Raw genomic sequence first — 21713 nt, 5'->3', positions numbered from 1 at the left:
ACCCCTTAAAGAAAAATTGTGTTTTTTGGGAAGGAAGACTTTTTTTTTTTTTTTTGCATTTGGAGACATTAATCCTACAGATTGGTAAATACATGAATATAAATAATATAATAAAGTGTTATAAATGATACAATTTACATAATAAGACAAATAGAAGCCGCGATCGGTTCACACTGCCGTCTCCTGTACAGGACGGACGGTTACACAGAAACTCGTTATCTTATTAATACAGTAATTAGGGGATGATACTTTGTCTCTGTGGATGACGGTCGTTGCCGCCTCCTGTCGCTGTCACCCAGAAAACCTGCTGTGCTCTACGTTCAGTGCTGGCGGCCACACCTGCAGGACAGGTCTGCATATGGAAATCAGAAGAACGTGTTGTATCAGGGGATGATGTCACCGAATACGGGGAAGGTCTCATTCATATCCGCAGATGGGAGAACGGCAGAGATTCCTGATCCTTGATCAGACATCTCGGAGAAAGGAGCTTGAAAGGTGAACTTTGAGCCGGGGAGTGGTGGAGTCGGATACCTGTTCCCTCTAAGCTGTGCACTCTGGAAAGGAAGGAGTTAAAAGGGAAGATCTTATTTTTTTTTTTGTTCAAGCTGGCAGCGTTAACACAGATGCATTAATACACACCATGACACTCTGATACGGCCAGATATGAGGCTGAACGAGGATTCCTGTACTACAGGTACGGCTCGCTAGCACTACTAGTTCCAGGATGCATTATTTGGGTGCAGATTCTTATGGGTTAAGAGACAAAGCAGAATAGGAATATAGTGATACTGGGAAACTGTCAGCATGATAGGCAAGTATGAGTCACTAGGGGGCGTCATCACTGATACCTGTACACCAGGTAATGGGTCCGATGGATGGTCACCTAGTTCCACCTGGGAACAGAATGGGTGATGCAGCTGGAGAGGTGAGCAGAGGGGCAACTTAAAGGGATGGTCACCCTAAAGTTTCATTGAAGCGTTACTAAGTATAAATATTTCTGCGGGGTAATAGTGTGAGATTTAATAGTAATCACTGGGCAGAGATCCCTCTGGACTTTTCTATCAGTCATCCCATTAAAGAACACTATACTGTCTGACTGATAACAGAGAACAATAGACCGAGAGCTGTAGATTTTCTAATCAGTTATCATCCTATTATGGATCCTGGTTCATGCATTTAAAGTAATTTATGGGGTATTTTGAATCATGGCTCTTGTTGAAGAACCAGAAGTCCCAGCCTTCTGCTATGCATGACCGATAGTTCATATCGGCCTGGGCTCTGACCGGTCCCTTCTAGTTTCCCCCTGGTAGTAAATGTCAGAGGGATGATAAGGGAATCTGTTCAATGTTATGACCTGCAACTTCCTGAAATTGTGCAATAAAACAATGTATTGTGTGTGCGGCGCAGCAGAGTGGCACTTAGTGCAGCCTCCGCAGGTAATACTAACACAATCCGGGACTTAGAAGTCACAGGTACATGTACTGCTGGGGTCAGAAGGCGGCAATCAGCAACCGCACAAATTGCTTTTACCAGCAGTAGCCAACTTTCTACAGACCCTTTAAGGCAAAGGCAATGTTACATAGGGCAAAGGTCTACAGAAACATGGCTGCCTTCTTCCAACTCTGTCTATTATCTATCATCTATCTATTGTCTATCTATCATCTATTATTTATCTATCATCTATCTATCATCTATCTATCATCTATCTATTATCTATCTATGTATTATCTATCTATCTATCATCTATTATCTATCTATCATCTATCTATCTATCATCTATTATCTATCATCTATTATCTATCATCTATCTATCATCTATCTATTATCTATCTATCATCTATCTATCTATTATCTATCTATCATCTATCTATCTATTATCTATCTATCAATATATCTATCATCTATCTATCTATAATCTATTATCTATCTATAATCTATTATCTATCTATTATCTATCTATCATCTATCTATATATTATCTATCTATTATCTATCCATATATCTATTATCTATCTATTATCTCTCTATCTATAATCTATTATGTATCTATCATCTATCTAGTATCTATCTATTACCTATCATCTATTATCTATATATCATCTATCTATCATCTATTATCTATCCATATATCTATCTATCTATTATCCATTATCTATCTATTATCTATCTATCTATTATCTATTATCTATCTATTATCTATCTATCTATTATCTATCTATCTATTATCCATTATCTATCATCTATCAATCATCTATTATCTATCATCTATCTATCCCTCTATCTATTATCCATTATCTATCTATTATCTATCTATCATATATTATCTATCATCTATCTATTATCTATCTATTATCTATATATTTATTATGTATCTATTATCTATCTATCTATTATCTATCTATTATCTATCTTTCAAATAACGCATATGATGATACTCAAGACATGTCTGTCAATCTCATAACTATATGTATCCAGCAAACGATCTATCATCTCACTTTATTTATATCCATTTCTCTATATCAATCCTTTAGACATGATTTGTTTTAGTTCTCTGACCCTTTTTGGTTTGCAATAACTGTATTTTGAATTTTCCAATGTGGCAGTTGAGACATAGCCAATTAGAGGCCGGCTCTTGGCTCTTTCTAACCTTAGCTCCTCCCACAAGGATCTAATTAACAAGGGCATTGTTACACAGGGTAAAAGAGTAAAAAAAAAGGCTGTTTTCTTCCAAGTCTATCTAATCTATCATGGATCCTTCTATCAACTCATATGATGATACTCAAGACATATGTCTGTCAATCAATCTCATAACTATCTCTATCAAACAATCGATCTATCATCTCAATTTTATTTATCATTTCATACCTATTATCAATCATCCATCTATCTTTTTAATATCTACCTATCTCTCTATAGCTATCCTTCCAACATTGTTTTTTTTTTCTCTATATTTTTTTGCTTGCAATAACTGTATTTTGTGTTTTCCAATGTGGCAGTACAGACATAGCCAATTAGAGGCCTGCTTTTGGCTCTTTCTAACCATAGCCCCTCCCACGAGGATCCAATTTAACAATAAATCAAGACTTTACTGGTTGTAAATAAAAGGTAGAGGCAATTTTTCTTACAGGCCTTTGTGTCTCATGATGGATACACATTTGGCCGTACCAGATGATGAGACAAACCTCATTCGTAATTGATTTTATCCTAAAACCACAAGGCAATATGTCGTATCACGTACCAGTGCTTTCCATTAATCCATCATCATTGTGGATGATGACCTGCCATGATCGTCTTATTTGGTTTCCGTGTGACCTATGATTTATGACAAGCTTGTTTTATCAGGTTCCTTCTGTGAACAATGGATTGTAAATCATACTCTGTGACAAACCAGGAGTCACTGTCACTCGGTTACTGAGTAACAGACCGTGCAATGGTCGTCCATAATGAGCAGTCACAGTGATGTGAACAGGGACCTGGCTTATAAGTGATGTAAGAGGCCATGCAAGTGCAGAATATATGTAGGTAGAAGAACTAGCCACATGACTTAAAGGGGCTGTCCGTAATTAATTTTAGGGATTTTAAGTATCATGAGGGGGGACCTGATTGAAACTTTTTTTCATGGACAAGTATTAACCCTCTTCCGACATCCACCCTATATGTACATCCAAACCAAGAGAGGGAGTATGGGGCTATTAACTACTTAAATGCCAATGTCAATTTCTGGAATTTAAAGCCCACAGTCCCAGGGTCACCCTGCAATCTCATTGCAAGGGGCTGATATTTTGCCATATCAACAGGGGTCTGCTTAAGACCCCCATGTCTGCCATTATGACACGGCTGAATTGCAGGTCTTCGTTAGCCACAACTCCACAAAAAAAAAAAAAAAGCAATAAAAAGTGATCACTATGTCATATCTACCGCATAATGGTACAAATAAAACAACAACTTGCCCCCAAAAAAATACAAGTCATCACACACTGGACATTTTTTAAAAAGTTACTAGTTTTGGAAAAAGACAATTTTTTTTTTACAAATTTCTACATTTTTATTTTTCAAAATTCAAATTTTTTGTTCTATTACTAAATTAATAATAAAAACTGGACAAACTGGGTATTGTCGTAATTGTACTGACATGGTGAATCGTGTCATTTTTACCACACAATGAATGCCACAAAAAAAAAATAATAATAACCATGCCGGAATTGCGATGTTATTTTTGCAATTTCACCGCTATTGGAATTTTTTCTCCCGTTTTCCAGCACATTATATGGTAAAGAGAATGGTGTCATTCAAAAGTACAACTCGTCCCATAAAGTCCTAGCACAGCTATGAGAACAGAAAAATAAAAAAGTTACGGCTTTTGTTGGATGAAGGGGGGGGATAAAACGAAAGCGTAAAAATGGAAATTGGCTGCATTGGGAAGGGGTTAATAAAAAATTCTACAACTTTCTGTCCAGTGAGAAGTGGACACAACTGTATCTTGTTTATTCAATGCCCTGTGAGCTAAACATCCTGGACTCCAGACAATACATTGATGATGTGTTGAGCTCTCAGAGCATTATCTACACTGGATACACTTGTGTCTACTTCCCAGCTTGGAGCAAAACTAGTTATGTATAATAATGTTCCTATTCACTGACAGCAAGCCGATATGGAAAGAATTAACATGTTTGTCCTTTACTCAAAACCTATAAATAAAACTGCCTTTAGTGCACATACCAGTTTAATGCTTTCAGGAACTGCTCCAATTCTCTCGTTGTCTGTCACTTGCCATCCATTCTTTTCTTCATCAGCATTCTGTCAGTACCATAAGTACAGGAACTTCCTTTCCCCTCATTTCCCAGCATGCATGGTCCAATAGTTTGCCTGTTCAGAACTGAAAGCCTCTCTGTTACTCCTGTCTACAGTTTTACAGACAGGAGCTCAGGAGCAGAGAAAGACAAAAACCCAACACCGTTTATTGTATTACTTTATAACATTATCTATTAAATTAAATCAGGCTGTCAAACAGGGGCCGATTTTATTATTTTAGAAATTTATAGAACTTGTGTGTCCAGCAGCCGCTTTTCCCAATTGTTATATATTTCTATAAGCTGAAGAGAAGCATTGAGATAATGGAGAAATCAGATGAAAAACTGTTCATTCAACACCTATAGAAATAGGACTCGTCACATAAGAGATGGTTAATGACAATACTGTAAGGAAAACAGTATAGACCCCAGAAGGAAAAATGTTACCTGCACTGATACATTGTAGCAAACTGCCAACGTGTAAGAGTTAGAAACATTCTTGTTTACATCTTGTTTACACTGAGCACATCCTGTGCTGATACACTGTAACAGGTCTTGCTCATGTTTTCAATAGACGTGACCAGAACAGGTTTTCCCACATCTGGATGGACGCAATAATGATTCATTTCACTTTTTAGAGCAAGCAGAGATATTGACTGTGCTGAGGAAGTGAAGCACAAAGGGAGAAATTTAACAGCCAAAATAAAAACAATGTTAAGTGGACGATAACAGGTTACAGTAAATATACACATACAGACATTTTTTTTATACAGATAGGTCCAAAATTCAATGCTGCTAAAAATTTCTAAAGGGAACAGAGCTCCATTTTACTGATATACAGCTCCAAATCCTCTGCTTAGGCATAAATTATAAATTATGTCTACCAGCAGTCAGCACTAGGGGGAGCTAAGAAGATAACAATATACTGTTTGCACATTGAAGTCAGCAATACAGTATGCAGGAAGCTCTTGAGCTCCCTCTAGTGGAGGCTTCAGGGAGAATTTTATTTCCTTACTATTTATTTTATTTGTTTCTATGTCTGTGTTGGATACTTGGATACTGCACTTAGTCCATTTACTTACATTTATATTAGAGTTAAAATAATAAAAAGGTATGTTTAAAAAAATATATAAAAGTTGGTCACTGTCTAGTATATAGATCATCGCACTGGATCAGAACAGTTTACAATGTAACTGACTTATAATGAATGGAGGACATTGTGCGCTGGCCCCAGGGCTGGATTATCGGCTGCTCTGCACCATGGAGTGTCTCACAAGATCAGCCATTGTCTCAGGAGATGCAGACACACCTGAGGCGCAGGCAGGAGAGCGCTTGCCTTAAAGAGACAGGAGTGTCACACAATCGCTTTTTCCGTACTTTCTTTATAACAATAGCTGCTCTGTATCTGATGAATAAAATGCAGGATATACCGCACACTTCTGAATTACCTCATTGACCTTATTGTATGCAGAGGTTTTTTTAAGAGGGTTTTTTTTTTAGCAAATCCGCTCCAAAAAATGCCACAAAACTCATCCAAAAATTGCTCCTTCATTTCACTATTAAGCCTCATTCAGACCTCTGATTTTCGCGTACGAGTGCTATCCATGGTTTTTCACTTGTGATAGTCTATGGGGCATTCACATGTTCAGAGCATTTATCTGAGGGTTGGATAAAAATTGGCAATAGAAGTCAACGAGTCCGTGAAAACAATCGGACCACACTCGGATGACATCTGAGAGCGTTCCGATTTTCACGGACTGTCAGAACCAAGAAGGTGGAGAAAACTTTTTAAGTTCTCCGCGTGCGAGAAAATCGGATGACACCCGTATCGCACTGTGATCAAACTCTGATCGGAATAATCAGCGCGCTTTTCTCGTACGTGGAAAAATCGGACATCTGCATCTGCCCTTAATTATCTTTGCTTTTCATTAGATGAGTTTTTTTGAGCATTCTTTTTCAATGTCGGGTTTTGATAAATAACGGAAGTACATGTACCAAAAAAAAAAGGTTCAGGATAAAAATTCTTCCAAAATGCTTCAAAAACTCTTCAAAACCACTTTCTGAAACACTTGTAGAAAAGAAAAACTTCTCTAAAAATATCTTCGTAAACGGTTTCTGCTAGAAAACACTAAATTTTTCACCACCTATATAGCCATATAGTAAAACAGCAAGCGGATTGCTGTATGGTTCATAGATGTGCAGTACATTACCCTCACATAGACTTTTTTTCTTAGATTTTTTTTTTATATGAACAGTATAATTTTTTTTCCTTTTTAGATTTGTTTTCTTTTTTTAAACATATTCCTTTCCTTTCTTTGGCTAAAAAGAAATAGTCCAAAAACTGCATGAATGATTGTCGTGTAATACTGCATTTCAGTCTCAGTAGTTTGCAGGGAGGTTGTGAACCTGCTCTTCTGGATTATTGGATGTTTTGCTCTTCTATATTATGTTACAGTTGTGTCTATGACAAATACAGTCATGGTCAAAAGTGTTGGCAGCCTTGAAATTGTTCTAGAAAATTAAGTATTTTTCCCTAAAAATTATTGCAATTACACATGTTGTGTTATACACGTGCTCCTTGAAGTATATTTGGGGGCAATATCCTGCTGGAAGACCCATGACCTAGGACGCAAATCCAACTATCTCACACTGGGCACTACATTGCGACCCAAAATCCGTTGGTAAAGTTCAATTTCATGATGCCTTCCACACATTCAAGGCAGCAAAACAACCCCAAAATATCTTTCAACCTCCACCATATTTGACTATAGGTACTGTGCTCTTTCTTTGTAGGCCTCATTCCCTTTACCAAAAAGCTCTATCTTGGTCTCATCTGTGCACTTTTCCAGAAGGATTTTGGCTTACTCACATGCATTTTTGGAAAACTGCAGTCTCTGTGTCAGCTGTGAGGTCCTACTGGATGCCTGCCATAGAGTTTCATTTCATTCAAAGGTCGACGGATATTTCAGCTTGAATTTCTTTGGAAATTGACTGAAGCTGCTTATCCATCATCCTGACTATTCTGCGTTGCAACCTTTCATCAATTTTTCTCTGCCGTCAACGTCCAGGGAGATTAGCTACAGTGCCATGGGTTGTAAACTTTTTGATTATGTTGTGCACCGTGGACAAAGGAGCATCAAGATCTCTGGAGATGGCCTTGTAACCTTGAGATTGATATTGTTCAACAATTTTGGTTCTCAAGTCCTCAGACAGTTCTCTTTTCCTTTTTTCTGCTCTCCATTCTCAGACACATAATGCAAAGATTGAGTTAACTTGTCCCCTTTTTATCTGGTTTCAGGTGTGATTTTCATATTGCCCACACCTATTACTTGCCACAGGTGAGTTTGAACGAGCATCACATGCTTGAAACAAAGTTGTTTACCCACAATTTTGGAAATGCACCAGCAGCCTATTTTTGGGGTTTTATGTGAAATTATGTCCAATTTGCCTTTTTTTCTTTTTTTTTTTTTGTGTTGTATCAATACAAACAAAGGAAATAAACATGTGTATAACAAAACATGTGTAATTGCAATCATTTTCTGGGAGAAATACTTCATTTTCTGGAATAATTTAAAGGGTGCCAACACTTTCAGCCATGAATATAGTAATATGTTGCTTTCTATTCTTTTCATATTTGTAATCGTTCTTTTCCTCGTTCATCAACTTTCAGGAAATGAAAGAAAAATGACAACAATTTCACCTTTAGAAAATGGGTTCATAAGCAAGGTTCACCAAGTGTCGATGGAAGATGACGTTTCCTATATGTATGGGTCATCAGCGTCCCACATCAAGGAGGAGACTGAATATGTGCACACTGTGAGTTATAATCGCGCTTCATACCTGTAGTCCGAGACATTTACCCATAGGCTTCTAACAAATGTGCGGCATGCCAGCAAGGTCATGCAGCGAGCAGAGCTCTTCCCTTTCACATATTTGTGGTTACCTTGAGTTAAATAAGTTGGACACAGTTAAAGGGATTGCTTTGGACTATTTTATTTTTTTTACTATGGGCCTAAAAACTAACAGGCAGGTAGTTCCTAACAGCGGCAACTAACTGGCGCAGGCACAGAGCAGTCACCGACCACCCCTGATGGCAATTCAGCTGCTCCACGTCAAAAGAATAGCTCTTCTTTCGGCCTGCTCTGTTGATGGGGAGTAACTGCCAATGTCATGCTGGTTGACAGCTGGTTCCCCGCAGCGAGGCGGCAGGGAGCCAGCTGTCAAGTAGGAAGACATTGGCAGTCACGCCCCATCAACAGAGCAGAAGAGAAGCCGCTGCTCTGTCAACGTGATGTCAACGGAAGCACTCTGTGCCGGCCGAAATCTGCACTGGACAGAAAGGCAGGTAGTTAGAAACTACCTGACTGTTAGTTCTTAGGACTATAGTAAAAAATAAGATAGTCCTGGGTAACCCCTTTAAGTTTCCATTTCATCTGCCAGAATTAGAGATTTTTAAGAAGTTCACAATGAGTTTGATTAGTTATGGATATAGTTGGTGCTAATTGATTTAAAGGACCCAGTGAGTAATTTCTGGCCGCTGGTAGGAGCCCTGAGAACTGCCTCTGGGCTGCCACCATCCGTGACTCTTATTTTGATTTGTCGGCCTACACAAATCTGCTACACACACGCGATCAGACAATTTCAGCTTCAAGTCTCCCATGGAGACTATTGAAGCATGCAAAAAGTAAAAAAAAAAAATGTTTTTAAAAATATGAAAAAATATAAAAGTTTAAATCACCCCCCTATTTTGCCCCATTCAAAATAAAACAATAAAAAAATTTATATATATATATATATATATATATATATATATATATATATATATATATACATATTTGGTATCGCTGCGTTCAGAATCACCCGGTCTATCAATGTAAAAAAATAATTAATCCAATCGGAAAATGGCATAACAAAAAAAAATTCAAAACGCCAGAAATAATTTTTTTTTTGGTTGTCGCTACATTGCAATAAAATGCAATAACGGGCGATAAAAACATTGTATCTACACCAAAACTTTATAAATAAAAACGTCAGCTCGGTGCGCAAAAAATAAACCCTCACCCGGCCCCAGATCCCGAAAAATGAAGACGCTCTCGGAAAATGGGCGCCATTTTTTGTTTTTTTTCACAAACTTTGTATTTTTTTTTTTCACCACTTAAATAAAAAAGAACCTATACTTGTTTGGTGTCTACGAACTTATAATGACCTGGAGAATCATAATAGCAGGTCAGTTTTAGCATTTAGTAAACATGGTATAAAAAAAACAACTCTAAAAACAACTGTGGAATTGCACTTTTTTTGCAATTTCACCGCACTTAGAATTTTTTTTTTTCTGTTTTCCAGTATACGATATGTTAAAACTAATGGTGTCGTTCAAAAGTACAAATTTTCCCTCCAAAAACAAGCCTTCACATGGCCATATTGACTAAAAAAAATAAAAAAATTATGGCTCTGGGAAGAAGGGGAGCAAAAAAACGAAAGCGCAAAAACGGAAAATGGCCCGGTAATGAAGGGGTTAAAAGAAGGGATGGGCAGAGAAGAGAGAGTAAATGATATTAGCCTTGAGTTCACAACAACCAGGAACAGAGAGCTGTGAGAAGCAGCAGCGCAGCCAGCTATGTACAAGAGTGACACAATCTGTGTAGCGACATATTGATAGGAAATTTTTAATGAAGATTATTTACCAAGTTGCATTTAGCAAATAAATAAACAATAAAAGTAAAAAGTTAGACATTCACTTGTCACTCATACTTGTACCTGCATCACATCTGGTGTAAAGAAAGTTTCCTTTTTTGCTATTTTAGATCCGAGCTACTTTAGAGAAGATTCAGAGTCACTTATTTAAAGATGAATTGTACAGTAGGAGTACGCAGGAGAAGGTAATGAATTTTTTTTTTTTTTTTTTTTTTTTTTTACATATTTCAAGATATTTTGTTCCTGAGAATGTGAATTTTAAAAAAAACCCCATTGTACTAATAACGTAAATGTGTCTACTTCAAAGGAGACATATCATATCTCTGACATATCATTGTGAAAGTAATCGTGGGCCATTTGATCTTGGACCACCATAGATTTCTCAAATTAAACATTATAGACCGCCCCGGCCCGCCCCTCCAGACATATCATTGTAGCTGGAAAATATATGGGAGAACTCTCAGCTTCCACCCTGCCTGAAATGCTAAATCTCAGAGCCACAAGATTGCTCTTATATTGATAATATTATTTTATATTGTTAAAGAAGGTCTCTGATTTTGGACTATCCCCACATGTTAGAAGGGTCCCAAGTTGAAAAGCTAAACCCTTCTGGGAGCCCGATTGTTCAGTTATAATCCTACAGCTCCTCCGCAGGAGAAAAAAAGTATTACACATTGCTCAATCATATCAGTGGGTTGTTTGTGTAATGCAGGACAGGTGAAGTCCTCCAAAGAGAGAGATGCTCTTTTTTTGAGGACATGGTTGCCAGTTCATTACAGTGGTCCCGTATAGATTGTAAGCTCTTGCGAGCAGGATCCTGATCATTTGGTGCAGTTGCATTTTGAGTTTTCAGGTTGAACATTTGATTTTAGTGTCAGGAATTAGAGGTAAGTCCGGCAGAGAGTAAATGAAAAGGTGGCGGCTCATCTGCAATCACTTCTATGTGAGTTATGGAACTAGATGAGTAAGCGTGAATGGAGAGAGTCATGGACGTGCACAGAAATCTCTAGATCTGGATGTGCTAATTGCTTTACTTGACTGAATAAGCATTGGAAACTCCCCATAGAGTGGATAATCCTTAAATGTCTAAGGTTCAGTCAACATGTATATGGGGGCTCTGGCCATGTGATAGTCGAGGAAGATGTCGATCGGTCATGTCCAATTTCGTACTGCCAATTGCTTTGTTCTCCTGTAGATAACCGACGTGTCAGTCGGCGACGTTTTCATAGAGAACACAGGAGCAGTCGGGAAAACGAGCGCTCCTGTGAATGGTAGAGTCGGTTAGAGATGTCTGGCGGCCGAAGCATCTAATGTGTTTAATGGCATTTACTATGCTGTCTTACCCCTCCACCAGCACAATAAAGCTGCGATTAAGTCGCCAGCCTTCTAAAGATAACGAGATGACTCTGGTGAACTTGTCTCAGTCTATACAGCAAAGCTAACAATTGAGCTGCAGAAATCAGGAAGTGTTAACCTATTGTGACTGCTCGAGCGGCCGGTGGGAAAATCTGTAATATCTGAAGATTTTTTTTTTCAGCTGTGATTAAGTCGCCAGTCTTCTAAAGATAATGAGATGACTCTGGTGAAGCTGTCCCAGTCTGTACAACAAAGCTAACAATTGAGCTGCAGAAAGCAGGAAGTGTTAACCTATTGTGACTGTTTAAGTGGCCAGTGGGAAAATCTGCAATATTTGTAGATATTTTTTTATTTCAATGAATAGACAGAAAAAATAAAAATGTTTTAAAGTCTAATTTAAATAAATAGTTCATTTTCTGATAATTCCCCTAAAGGTTGGACCCACACAAGGCGTTTTCCTAGACTTATCCTTTGAATACGTTACTAATAAAACTGATATATTATGTTATAGTGCAAAGTACTAAAACAAAGCATTAAAAGACCATGTGTTTATATTATTGATTATTTTTTCCCCTTTTCCTCATTTTTATGGTCCAGGCTGCGCCGCCGGGTACAGTTAGTGACTTGGACTTTCCTGTGTAGCAATTACTGTGTCCTCAGTGTTTGCTTTCTGCAATTACATTGGATTAGTGAGCCAGATGAGCTGTAAAGTTGTTGACATATAGTGTGTGCTCAACGGGTGTATTTACCCGCTCTGCCTTCATTCTCATGGCTCCTGATAGGCATCACACGATTATTTTATATGCACAGGGTCAAGTTTCTGTTGGACCTTGAATAGACAGGAGGACCAGTAAAGATTATGGTGTAGATACCACTTTTTATCAGGTTGCTCCCTATTCTTTGCTCCTCCGATAAGCGTTTTTGATATTTTACAGTGTTTACTAACTTAGGTTCCCAGGAACCTTGGAGCTTCTTCAGGCGTTCCCCAGATCACATCAACAAGACTTGCGACTTTTGCAATGGGGAATGCAAACCGATTTGAGTCTGCATTGCAAATACATCTGAGCTAAATTATAGATGACGGTCTGACGCCTCTCACCCAGCCAAACCATATCTCACACTTTGCACTGATGAGGGGCAACACCCCGAAACACAGTGTCTGCAAATTGAGATTATGGTTCTGGCTTTTAGTCATATGACAAGGCTCGTTAAAGGGTCGATATTGACTTTTAGGATTGTTACTTCCTATAGGTGGCACTAGAGTTCTAGTCCTCTTCCTCTCTGAAGAGGCAATTTGCATATTTCCCAGAGGAGCATTGAGGCTTAAAAGTCTCCTCACCTTGACATGCTTAACATGTCACTCTCCTCAAGGAGAAACATTACCACTTGCATAACGGTCTGACACCTCTCACCCAGCCAAACCATATCTCACACTTTGCACTGATGAGGGGCTGTACTCCGAAACATAGTGTCTGCAAATTGAGATTATGGTTCTGGCTTTTCGCCAAAAAGAGAGGAACTTTATACCCACTTCCTGGCCAAGAGGTGAAAATCCTGCACTGAGAGCTAATTACCCCGAATAACCTAATATATAAAATTTAGGAATCGGTGTGCTTCTTCCAAATGCCAAATGAGGAGCTTCTGCTCTGAAGGACTTACCAAGATATTAGATGGTGGCCCATTCATTTCAGAGTCATGTAATACCACACTTTTCCATTAGTGGCCACTGTAGAATAAATGCAAAGTTCCTCCAGCAGCATCGATCAACTGATCATGAGCGTGGCTGATATTCAGTAAGGGGTCATAGCAATCCCTACTTTTAAATCCTTTTATATTAATCTATTTTAATCAAATTTCTGATTAATTATTGAATTATTTTCCTCTTACATTAAACAGAATGGGCTTGGTGAGAAAGACAACGATTCCTTCGACTCCCGGTATAAACAGATCGTTGAGAAATTAAAGAATCAAGACCTGCAGATTCTGGAGGTGAATAGAGAAAATGAAGATCTGCAAATTAAGGTAGGATCAATGTAATGGTGCGCTTGGCCAATTTTTTTTTTTAATTCTATGGGGATATGGAATGAAATGAAATGACCAAATAGTTATTGACCCCAGTGATGAGAAATTGAGCAGACCAGTCTACTGACATGTAGGGTCTAACACTATGCCCTACCCCTTAACTGCTTCCCAAAAGTCAAAGAGCAAAGATGGACTATCAGCCCAACGTGTGGTGCTCTTTCCATAGAGCCAGACTACTGGATCCCGTCTTTCTTTCTCTCACCCATGTTGTTTTGTAGCTTCCCCTATGGGAAGTGAACTGAATACGGAATTATACAGGTCCTAATACTCCACAGGAACGTCCAGGAGCCCTTCCATTCTTCTGGAAGAGTTGGCATATATCTCAATCAATGCTTCCAGAAGGTTTCTTGTGCATAAAACCAGGATGTTCTTTCATTAGACATCCAGGTCAATTGCATAAGGGAAAAGGAAACAGGGTGAGGAAAGGAGACATATTAGCTGTGAATACATTTTACACATGGCATTTACAGCCTACTGTAACAAAAAAAAAGAAAAAGTTAAATAAATAAACAAATATAAATAAAGCCTTTATAGCCCAAATGACAGTATTTAGTCCCACCCCTGAGGAACCCAAACTATATATCCTATAGAAAAAAGCGACTATAATGTACAAAGTACGTAAATTTTTCATGTATTTTAGTGGTGTTTTGTTGTTTCCATTTTTTTCTATTTTTGTATAGCATGGACAGTTTTTTTTTTTTAAAAATTGTTTTAGAAAAATTAATCATAAAAAATAAATTAATATAAACATTACGTTGCGAAGACCAAAAAAACATGTAAACAACATATATATATATAGCTTTCAAACCTGCATTTGCTAAAATGGGTCTGGTTATAAATAAAAGAAAATCACCTGGACTTGAACTGGTTAACTTTAAATCATTTTGTGTTTACAGCTCCTATGCAGATATAAATGTTTCCATGATCCATTTTTGCATTCACCTAGGATCTTGTCTGGAAGAATCTTGGAGGCCAACCTGCTAATGTTGCATCATCAATAGGATAGTACAGAACAGTGTAGAAGGGCATTGGGATCTAGAATGGAGGACAGACCACATGTGCCGCCGGGTCAGCTGACCGGGGCCTGAGGGGAAATGGGGCCCAATTACACTGGATTTATCTCAGACACCGCGATTGTTCATTCTTTTCTCACCATCTAGATGTTCCTTCTCTGACTCAGGATGTTGGGTGAAGGGCCCTTTGCAAGTGTGGTCTGTCCTAGGACTCAAACTCAGGACCTCTGGAATGTAAGGCAGGAGCTTTAGCTACTAAGCATAGCAGGATTTTCTCTACCTAAAAGTCTAAATGGTATTCTTCTTCTTTACAGTCATATTGTACTGGTACACAGTATACTAGTACATTTCTATATTTCAATACATTTTATATACCGGCATTTTAGAGGTAAAATAAAAATCTGAATTTTTTTTCCCCCACAAAATTACTAAAAATTATGAAAAACAATCCACGATACATTATTTCTTTAGCAATAAATGTCACAAACCACTAATATGGACAGATTTGGTATCACTGTAATCCTAACAACCCATACAATAAAGCGAACAAATTAATTATGATAATTGGTAATCAGCGTAAAAAAAAAAATTGGCTTGATGTCTGGCAAAATGGCGCTTAAAAACTACAAATCATGTTCCAAAAAAATAAAAGAACATAAAAAGTCTCAACGTAAAAATAAATTTTTTTTAGTTATTAGGGGCCAGTCACTGTCATTGTCCACCCCTGTAGCATTGTGTCCATCTGTTTTTTATTTCTGTTGCTAGACCTTATTGACCTCTCCTCTTGGCAGAGAAATGTGACATGGCCAACTTAGTAAAAAAAAAATATGTTTTACTCTGTCTGGAAATATTTATGCTACATGCGTCTGTATGTGGCCACCCGGTGGTTGTGATGGGAATTGCAGCCTTTTGGCAAGTTATAATGTATTCAATTTTTATCATGAGAAATTAGAGAGTTCATAAAGAAATTTGTGAAAAAGGTAAGGTGGTCATATCTATATTAGGAGCAAGCAGCCTGGATAGCTGGGAACATAAACATTTTCTACATTGCGGAGATATATATTTATATGTATTTAATATTTTTATGTTAATATATATATATATATATATATATTGATTGATTGATATATATATATATATATATATATATATATATTTCAGTGTAGTATGTTTTGTTCTAGTTGGAAGCGACACGTGAAGCTGGAGCAGGAGCGATAAGGGACGCGACCCGTAAACTTTATGAAAACTACAACAAAAAGTCTGTAGAACTCCGAAAGTCTCATGAAGAGGAGAAGCAGCAGCTAAAGGTAAGGAAGGATGGCAATGCTATACGCTATACACACCAATATGGCTCTGTATACATCTCTTCCTGGTCACTGCATTAGTCTATGGACACTTTTTTGTCCATTAATCCCCACTTTATTAGATCTAATATATAATAACGTTCATTTTAAAAAAGTAAAGTCCTAAAATTAAAAGATAAAAATAATAAAAAATCTTTCTTTGGGTGGTTACAGTGTATCAGTCTTGACAAATGTCATTGATCTAAGCAGAGCTCTACCAGAACCCTTTCCTGTCCTGGACTCCAGATCAAGGACCATTTACCTACACTGATACATTGTAGCATAGTCTCTTTCATACAATACAAGTCTAGACAACCTCTTTAAAAGGTTATTTCCCATCTTCATATATGGTTATTATTGGATAGCGCTTGGAAATACAAGCATTTTTGCAATTTACTGCTTATTAAAATTTGCAGCCGTTCTTGAGATATTAACACTTTTCTTTTGTTTACAGCTCGTTGCTTAGGAGACCGACCACCTCTGCTACCTAGCTTGTAAGAACTGCTCTGAAGCTGGTCGGGACTAGGAGGTAACAGAACTCTCCAACAATCCTGGACAGCTTCAAAGCAAGTACTTACAAGCTCAATAAAAAGAGCTACTAAGCATTGTGCATTTTCTACTGTCTACCAGCGGTGGTCGGTCTCCAAGGCAATAAGCTGTAAACAAACGAAAAGTGTGAATATCTCAAGAACGACTGAAAATTTTTGGAAGCAGTAAATTGCAAAATTGCTTGTCTTTACACAGACTATCCAACAATACTCATTTATGAAGATGAGAATTAACCCTTTAAGTAACTGTATATCTCATACAACCCCTTTAAGATGATGGAATAATGAGTTCATTCTGGGTAATGTTTTTTTTTTGTCCTATTTCTTAGGTTTCTGCCACAGAATATGAAGATCACTTTAAGAAAAGCGTCGAGAGACTTAATGACGTGGCTGACAAAATTCAGGAGAAGCATAGCCGGATCCTTGAATTGGAGAAGCTCATGGAGCGAATGGAGGCAGTGAGTGATGAGGGGTTTATAATGTGACTGCAGGAGGCAACTCTTCCATTCTAATTACTTAAAGGGGTATTCTAATCTCCATGATTTAAAGGGAGTCTATCACCAGGTTTTTAACACCTATCTCAGAGCAACATGATGTAGAGATAGAGACCCTGATTCCAGCGATTTGTCACTTACTGGGCTGCTTGTTGTAGTTTTGATAAAATCACTGTTTTATCAGCAGGAGGTTATTACTAGAGGAATAGTAAATCTGCTGCCATGTAGTCCAACCCCGCCTCCAGCACTGATTGGCAGCTTTCTACAGTGTACACAGGAAGCAGCCAATCAGTGGTGTGGGCGGAGTTATACACAGCTCAGCATTCAGAGAACTGCTAAATGTACAGCAGAGAAAACAGTAATTTAATCAAAATTACAGCAAAAAGCCCAGTAAGTGATACATCGCTGGAATCGGGGTTTTTGCCCCTACAGCATCCTACTCTCAGATGTTGTAGCACAAATCTGATGACAAATTCCCTTTAAGCTTATATTTAGAAAATAAATAATGCAGTATTGTAGTATATTGTATAAATTATGATTTTCTATGATTTCCACATGGGAGTAAAGCGTTCTGTGTTTTCTCTGTAGGAAAATGCATCTTTGGTTGAAAAGAAACATTTACTTGAAAATGAGTTATCAAGAAGAATGGCCGATCTTTCCAACAAGAATGGGTCAGTACTATCAGGACTACAATATAGTAGGTTAAACTGAATGAATGTCATGATTTATGCTGTTACTGCACCCACTGGGGCATCAGACATGTTTCCCAGACCGTGGGGTGGTCTGAACAGTCCTCTACTCCTACCTGCAAGAAAATTGACACCTAGCGGCCATTGGTGGAGAGATGTGGTATTACATGGCGGCTATTCAAATGTATATAGAACTATATAATACATGGTCATACTGAGTCCTAAACATGGGACAGTTCTCAAAGACGGAGGGGGGCACTAAGGTAAGTAAACTTATCTACAGACCCTTGTGTGTGTGTATAATGTTATAATCGTGTATATTTAGGCCCCCAGCAAAAACAATTGAGCTGTGCAGACTCTGCCCCAGTTTACACAGTAAAGCTGCCAAATGAGATGCACAAAACAGGAAAGCTCAGCCTGTTCTGTGCTCTAGTGAGAACTGCAATATTTCAAGAGGATTTTTTTCTATATAGATATTTATGTCAAGCGTAAAAGAATGTTTATGATAAAAAACCATTAGTAATATTTTCTTTTTTCTTTCTTTAGTTGTTCTTCCATTCAGGACGAGGTTTTTACTGTTGACGAACAAATAAATCACTTGCAGCAATTGATGATGTCTCAGCACCAGCATCTCCGCGCATTAATCCAGGAGGTAAGGGCTTCTTTTTTTCTGGACTTCTGCTGTCTCCTACTTCCCAGTCCTGGTACCTTCCTCAGGGATAAAGTCAGAAAATCAATAAAAATAAATAAATATAATACAGAGTGGGGAAGGAAAAACAGGAGCCAGATCGCCTTGTGCTTGATTATTCATCAGAACTGTCCTTCGCAGTAATTTTTGCATCAATCTCCTCGGGCTTCTCATAATCCCCCACTTGACGTCCGCCCCAAAGACATATGTCCAGATACCTGACGGCCATTTTTTAGCATCTTCTTCAGATCCTGTGTTTACACCACTTCTGCAGCAATACATATATGCCGTTTATTACTGGAACTGGAAGCGTTGGACATTGCTCAGCAGAATGGTCTTGCGTTTCCGAGAATGATGGTAGAACGCACTCACACACAATCATACTGCCATCTGCAGAGATCCCCCTACTGGCAGGGTGAATATGATTTTTTTTTCATGTCTTACTCCCAGTGGTCCCCATTGATCTTTCTTTTACTTCCCTGAAGCATGCAGTCATGTGACCGCTGCAGACAACCACTGGTCTCAGTGTTCACATGCTGTTAGGCTCACCTGCTGAGGTGGATTCATGAAGGTCAGGGTGGATATAAGGACCCAGGGTGTTAGCACAGTTCGGGTGGAGGGCACGTGGGAGATCGAAGATTTGAGCACAATGGAAATAGCAGGGAAAGAAGATAAACCAGAGAGAAATGGCAGGTCCGAACCAGAGTAACAGAGAAAGGCAGAAGAACTACAAGCAACGGTGAAGGCACAATATAAACACATAAGTTTGTTATGCTCGCTGCAAACGATAGGATGGCTAGCAGAGGATAAACCACCCTGTCGTTTGCTGTAAGCAGCACAACAGGACCAAGGCTATGCATGAATCACAGTAGAATTGCAAAGCGACTGCACAATGTGAACAGATGGTGGAGCACTCCAAAAAACAGCTGAATTCTACAGTCTCAATACTAAGACATGGGCGTAATTTAACGGAGGCTTAAAAGGCATAGGGAGATGAAGTCACAGAAACTTGTAAAACTTGAAGTGGAGCACAGCAAAGGGTGGTCACCCCAGGCCTCACCGGGACAGGTGCAGTGTCAGTGACCAACCGCAGCAGTAACGTGCATGTACTGCAAGTAATTGCTTCAGGGAAGTACACAAAGTTTTTATGTTATTACCGGAGCATGAGTATGGGAAAAACTTTTAACGACACAAGGAGGGTCTTAATGGGAGTATTGTGCTCCACCCACTTCATATTCAGTATTGTGAGTAGCATATAGTGAAATCATACACGTCCTTTGAAGCTGGAAGGGGTGACACCGAGCGAGAGGGGTCAACGGCAAGAGAACCTACAGTTATATGTTGGCTATAAATCAATTCCTAAATATACTCAACCCACATCCTCATACATTGCAGGCGCTGCTGTTTGCAGGATACTTGCACTTGTAAGACCAGTTTAGTCGCTTCTATATCTGCTTGTGAAGCAGAAGTGAGACTTAGGAAGTCTTTTTATCTCATAAATCAATAGTACAAGTGGAAAAAAAAGCAACTTTGTAATATATCTTATCAGAGACATCCGCTCCTTTCTCCTCCTGGACTGATCTTTCATTCTCAATTCTTGGGTAAAATCTGCATTCAATGAAGACGGATTTTCCAATTTCTGAGATAGAAGATGACAGTTGGTGCTTTTAAAATTCTATGGAAGAGGGAGGAGCTACAGGCAGACAGACATTCTGCTGCAAGTTCTCCTGAGACTATAGTGACAGTTCTGCATAGAGCATTATAAGCACCAACTGTCATCTCCCATCTCAGTAATGGGAAAATCAGTCTTCACTGAGCGCAGATTTTACAAATTTTACCCCTAAATTGAGAATGAATGGTCAGTCGAGGAGGAGAAAGAAGCAGATTTCTCTGATAAGATATGTTAAAAAAAAATTCTTATTTTCATGTGTACTATTGATCTATGGAAAAAATAAAATAAAACAAGGCTACACTTTAATTCAAGTTACAGAAAATATAAAGATTCATAAATAATACGCACAATATGAAAACGATGCATACGGCACCCTAGATCTCAGCTTCCTGGGCCTAAATTTCAAAGTTTGAATTGTACATATTTATTGTGCATATGAAAACATGAATCTGAATCCATACAGCCCCATTATTAGTATATTAGTCATCCAGTCTCTTCTCCTGTAGTTTCAGTGCCCTCTAATGGCCGACTATGAGTATTGCAGCTACTCATTATTAGATGTCAGAATTCTACCAAAGAAAGATCTAATGATGATGCAATGTACCCCACTTCCAATATTCTCACCCAACTCCAAATTTCTGCTTGCTTTCCGGGAATTGATACACACCTGTTTACATAAAGATGCTAGAAGCATTAACAACAAGCTGCTGAGCTATAATTGTATTCACTCTAGATTGGTTGTTTAGAGAACAATTGTAACAAACCCTCAGCAGTGAGCAGTACTAGATATGTATGGGCTTAAAGCCTCTGTGCCTCTTATGTGTTGTCATGTCACATCTTGCACAGCTATGTCTGTGAGACAAGGAGACATTGGGAAACTTAGCTGCGGCCAATCTATAGATCTCCTGCTGCTGCAAAATTACTACTTCCAGTATGCACAGACAGCTATCTGCTGGGAGTTGTAGTTTTGAAACAGCTTGAGCATCAGAGGTTGCAGGAGGATCCTTAAAGGGACTGTCCACTACTCGGACTTTCCTTTCTTAAATACTGTATTTCCCGGTGTAAAAAAAAAAAGAAAAGAAATAACAGCTACTCACCTCCCGACACCGTTCTAGAGATGTTAGCACCAGGTCTTCTGAGCTTACGTGACATTTTATTATGCCTCGTTAGCATTATAGGGAATCTGCGACCGCTAATGGGCTGTAATTGTCACACTTCTTCAGGTGTCTGAGGTTGATACGAAGGAAGCATGAAAACTGCAGCCTATTAGCAGTCACTGATTGGATGCAGTGCTCACGTGGCATAGCAATGTCACATGAGTGCCTGAAGACCTGGTACCAACATC

General features: G+C 38.5%; 1 protein-coding gene across 8 annotated transcripts in view; it reads left to right on the top strand.

Annotated features, from left to right (window-relative positions):
• Positions 1-283: 283 nt before the first annotated feature.
• CCDC68 (coiled-coil domain containing 68) overlaps positions 284-21713 on the top strand; it is a 35290-nt gene continuing 13860 nt past the window's right edge. For 2 of the 8 annotated variants that reach the window (XM_073681110.1, XM_073681146.1), the window contains exons 1-8: positions 289-694; positions 8460-8605; positions 10594-10668; positions 13736-13861; positions 16116-16241; positions 17155-17283; positions 17908-17990; positions 18555-18660. In XM_073681110.1, coding sequence (XP_073537211.1) covers positions 664-694; positions 8460-8605; positions 10594-10668; positions 13736-13861; positions 16116-16241; positions 17155-17283; positions 17908-17990; positions 18555-18660 — 822 coding nt within the window. In that variant the 5' untranslated portion in view covers positions 289-663. Of the gene's footprint in view, positions 695-787; positions 926-1393; positions 1473-8087; positions 8128-8459; positions 8606-10593; positions 10669-13735; positions 13862-16115; positions 16242-17154; positions 17284-17907; positions 17991-18554; positions 18661-21713 lie in introns of those variants that run through there. The other 6 variants (XM_073681125.1, XM_073681133.1, XM_073681118.1 and 3 more) reach the window with 6 other exon arrangements.

The sequence above is a fragment of the Phyllobates terribilis genome, unplaced genomic scaffold (genome assembly GCF_046119375.1).
Source record: "Phyllobates terribilis strain yellow unplaced genomic scaffold, ASM4611937v1 Scaffold_1__5_contigs__length_1240528914, whole genome shotgun sequence".
Taxonomy (NCBI): domain Eukaryota; kingdom Metazoa; phylum Chordata; class Amphibia; order Anura; family Dendrobatidae; genus Phyllobates; species Phyllobates terribilis.
The sequence above is the reverse complement of the archived record's forward strand: the minus strand, read 5'-3'. Positions and strand labels throughout refer to the sequence as shown.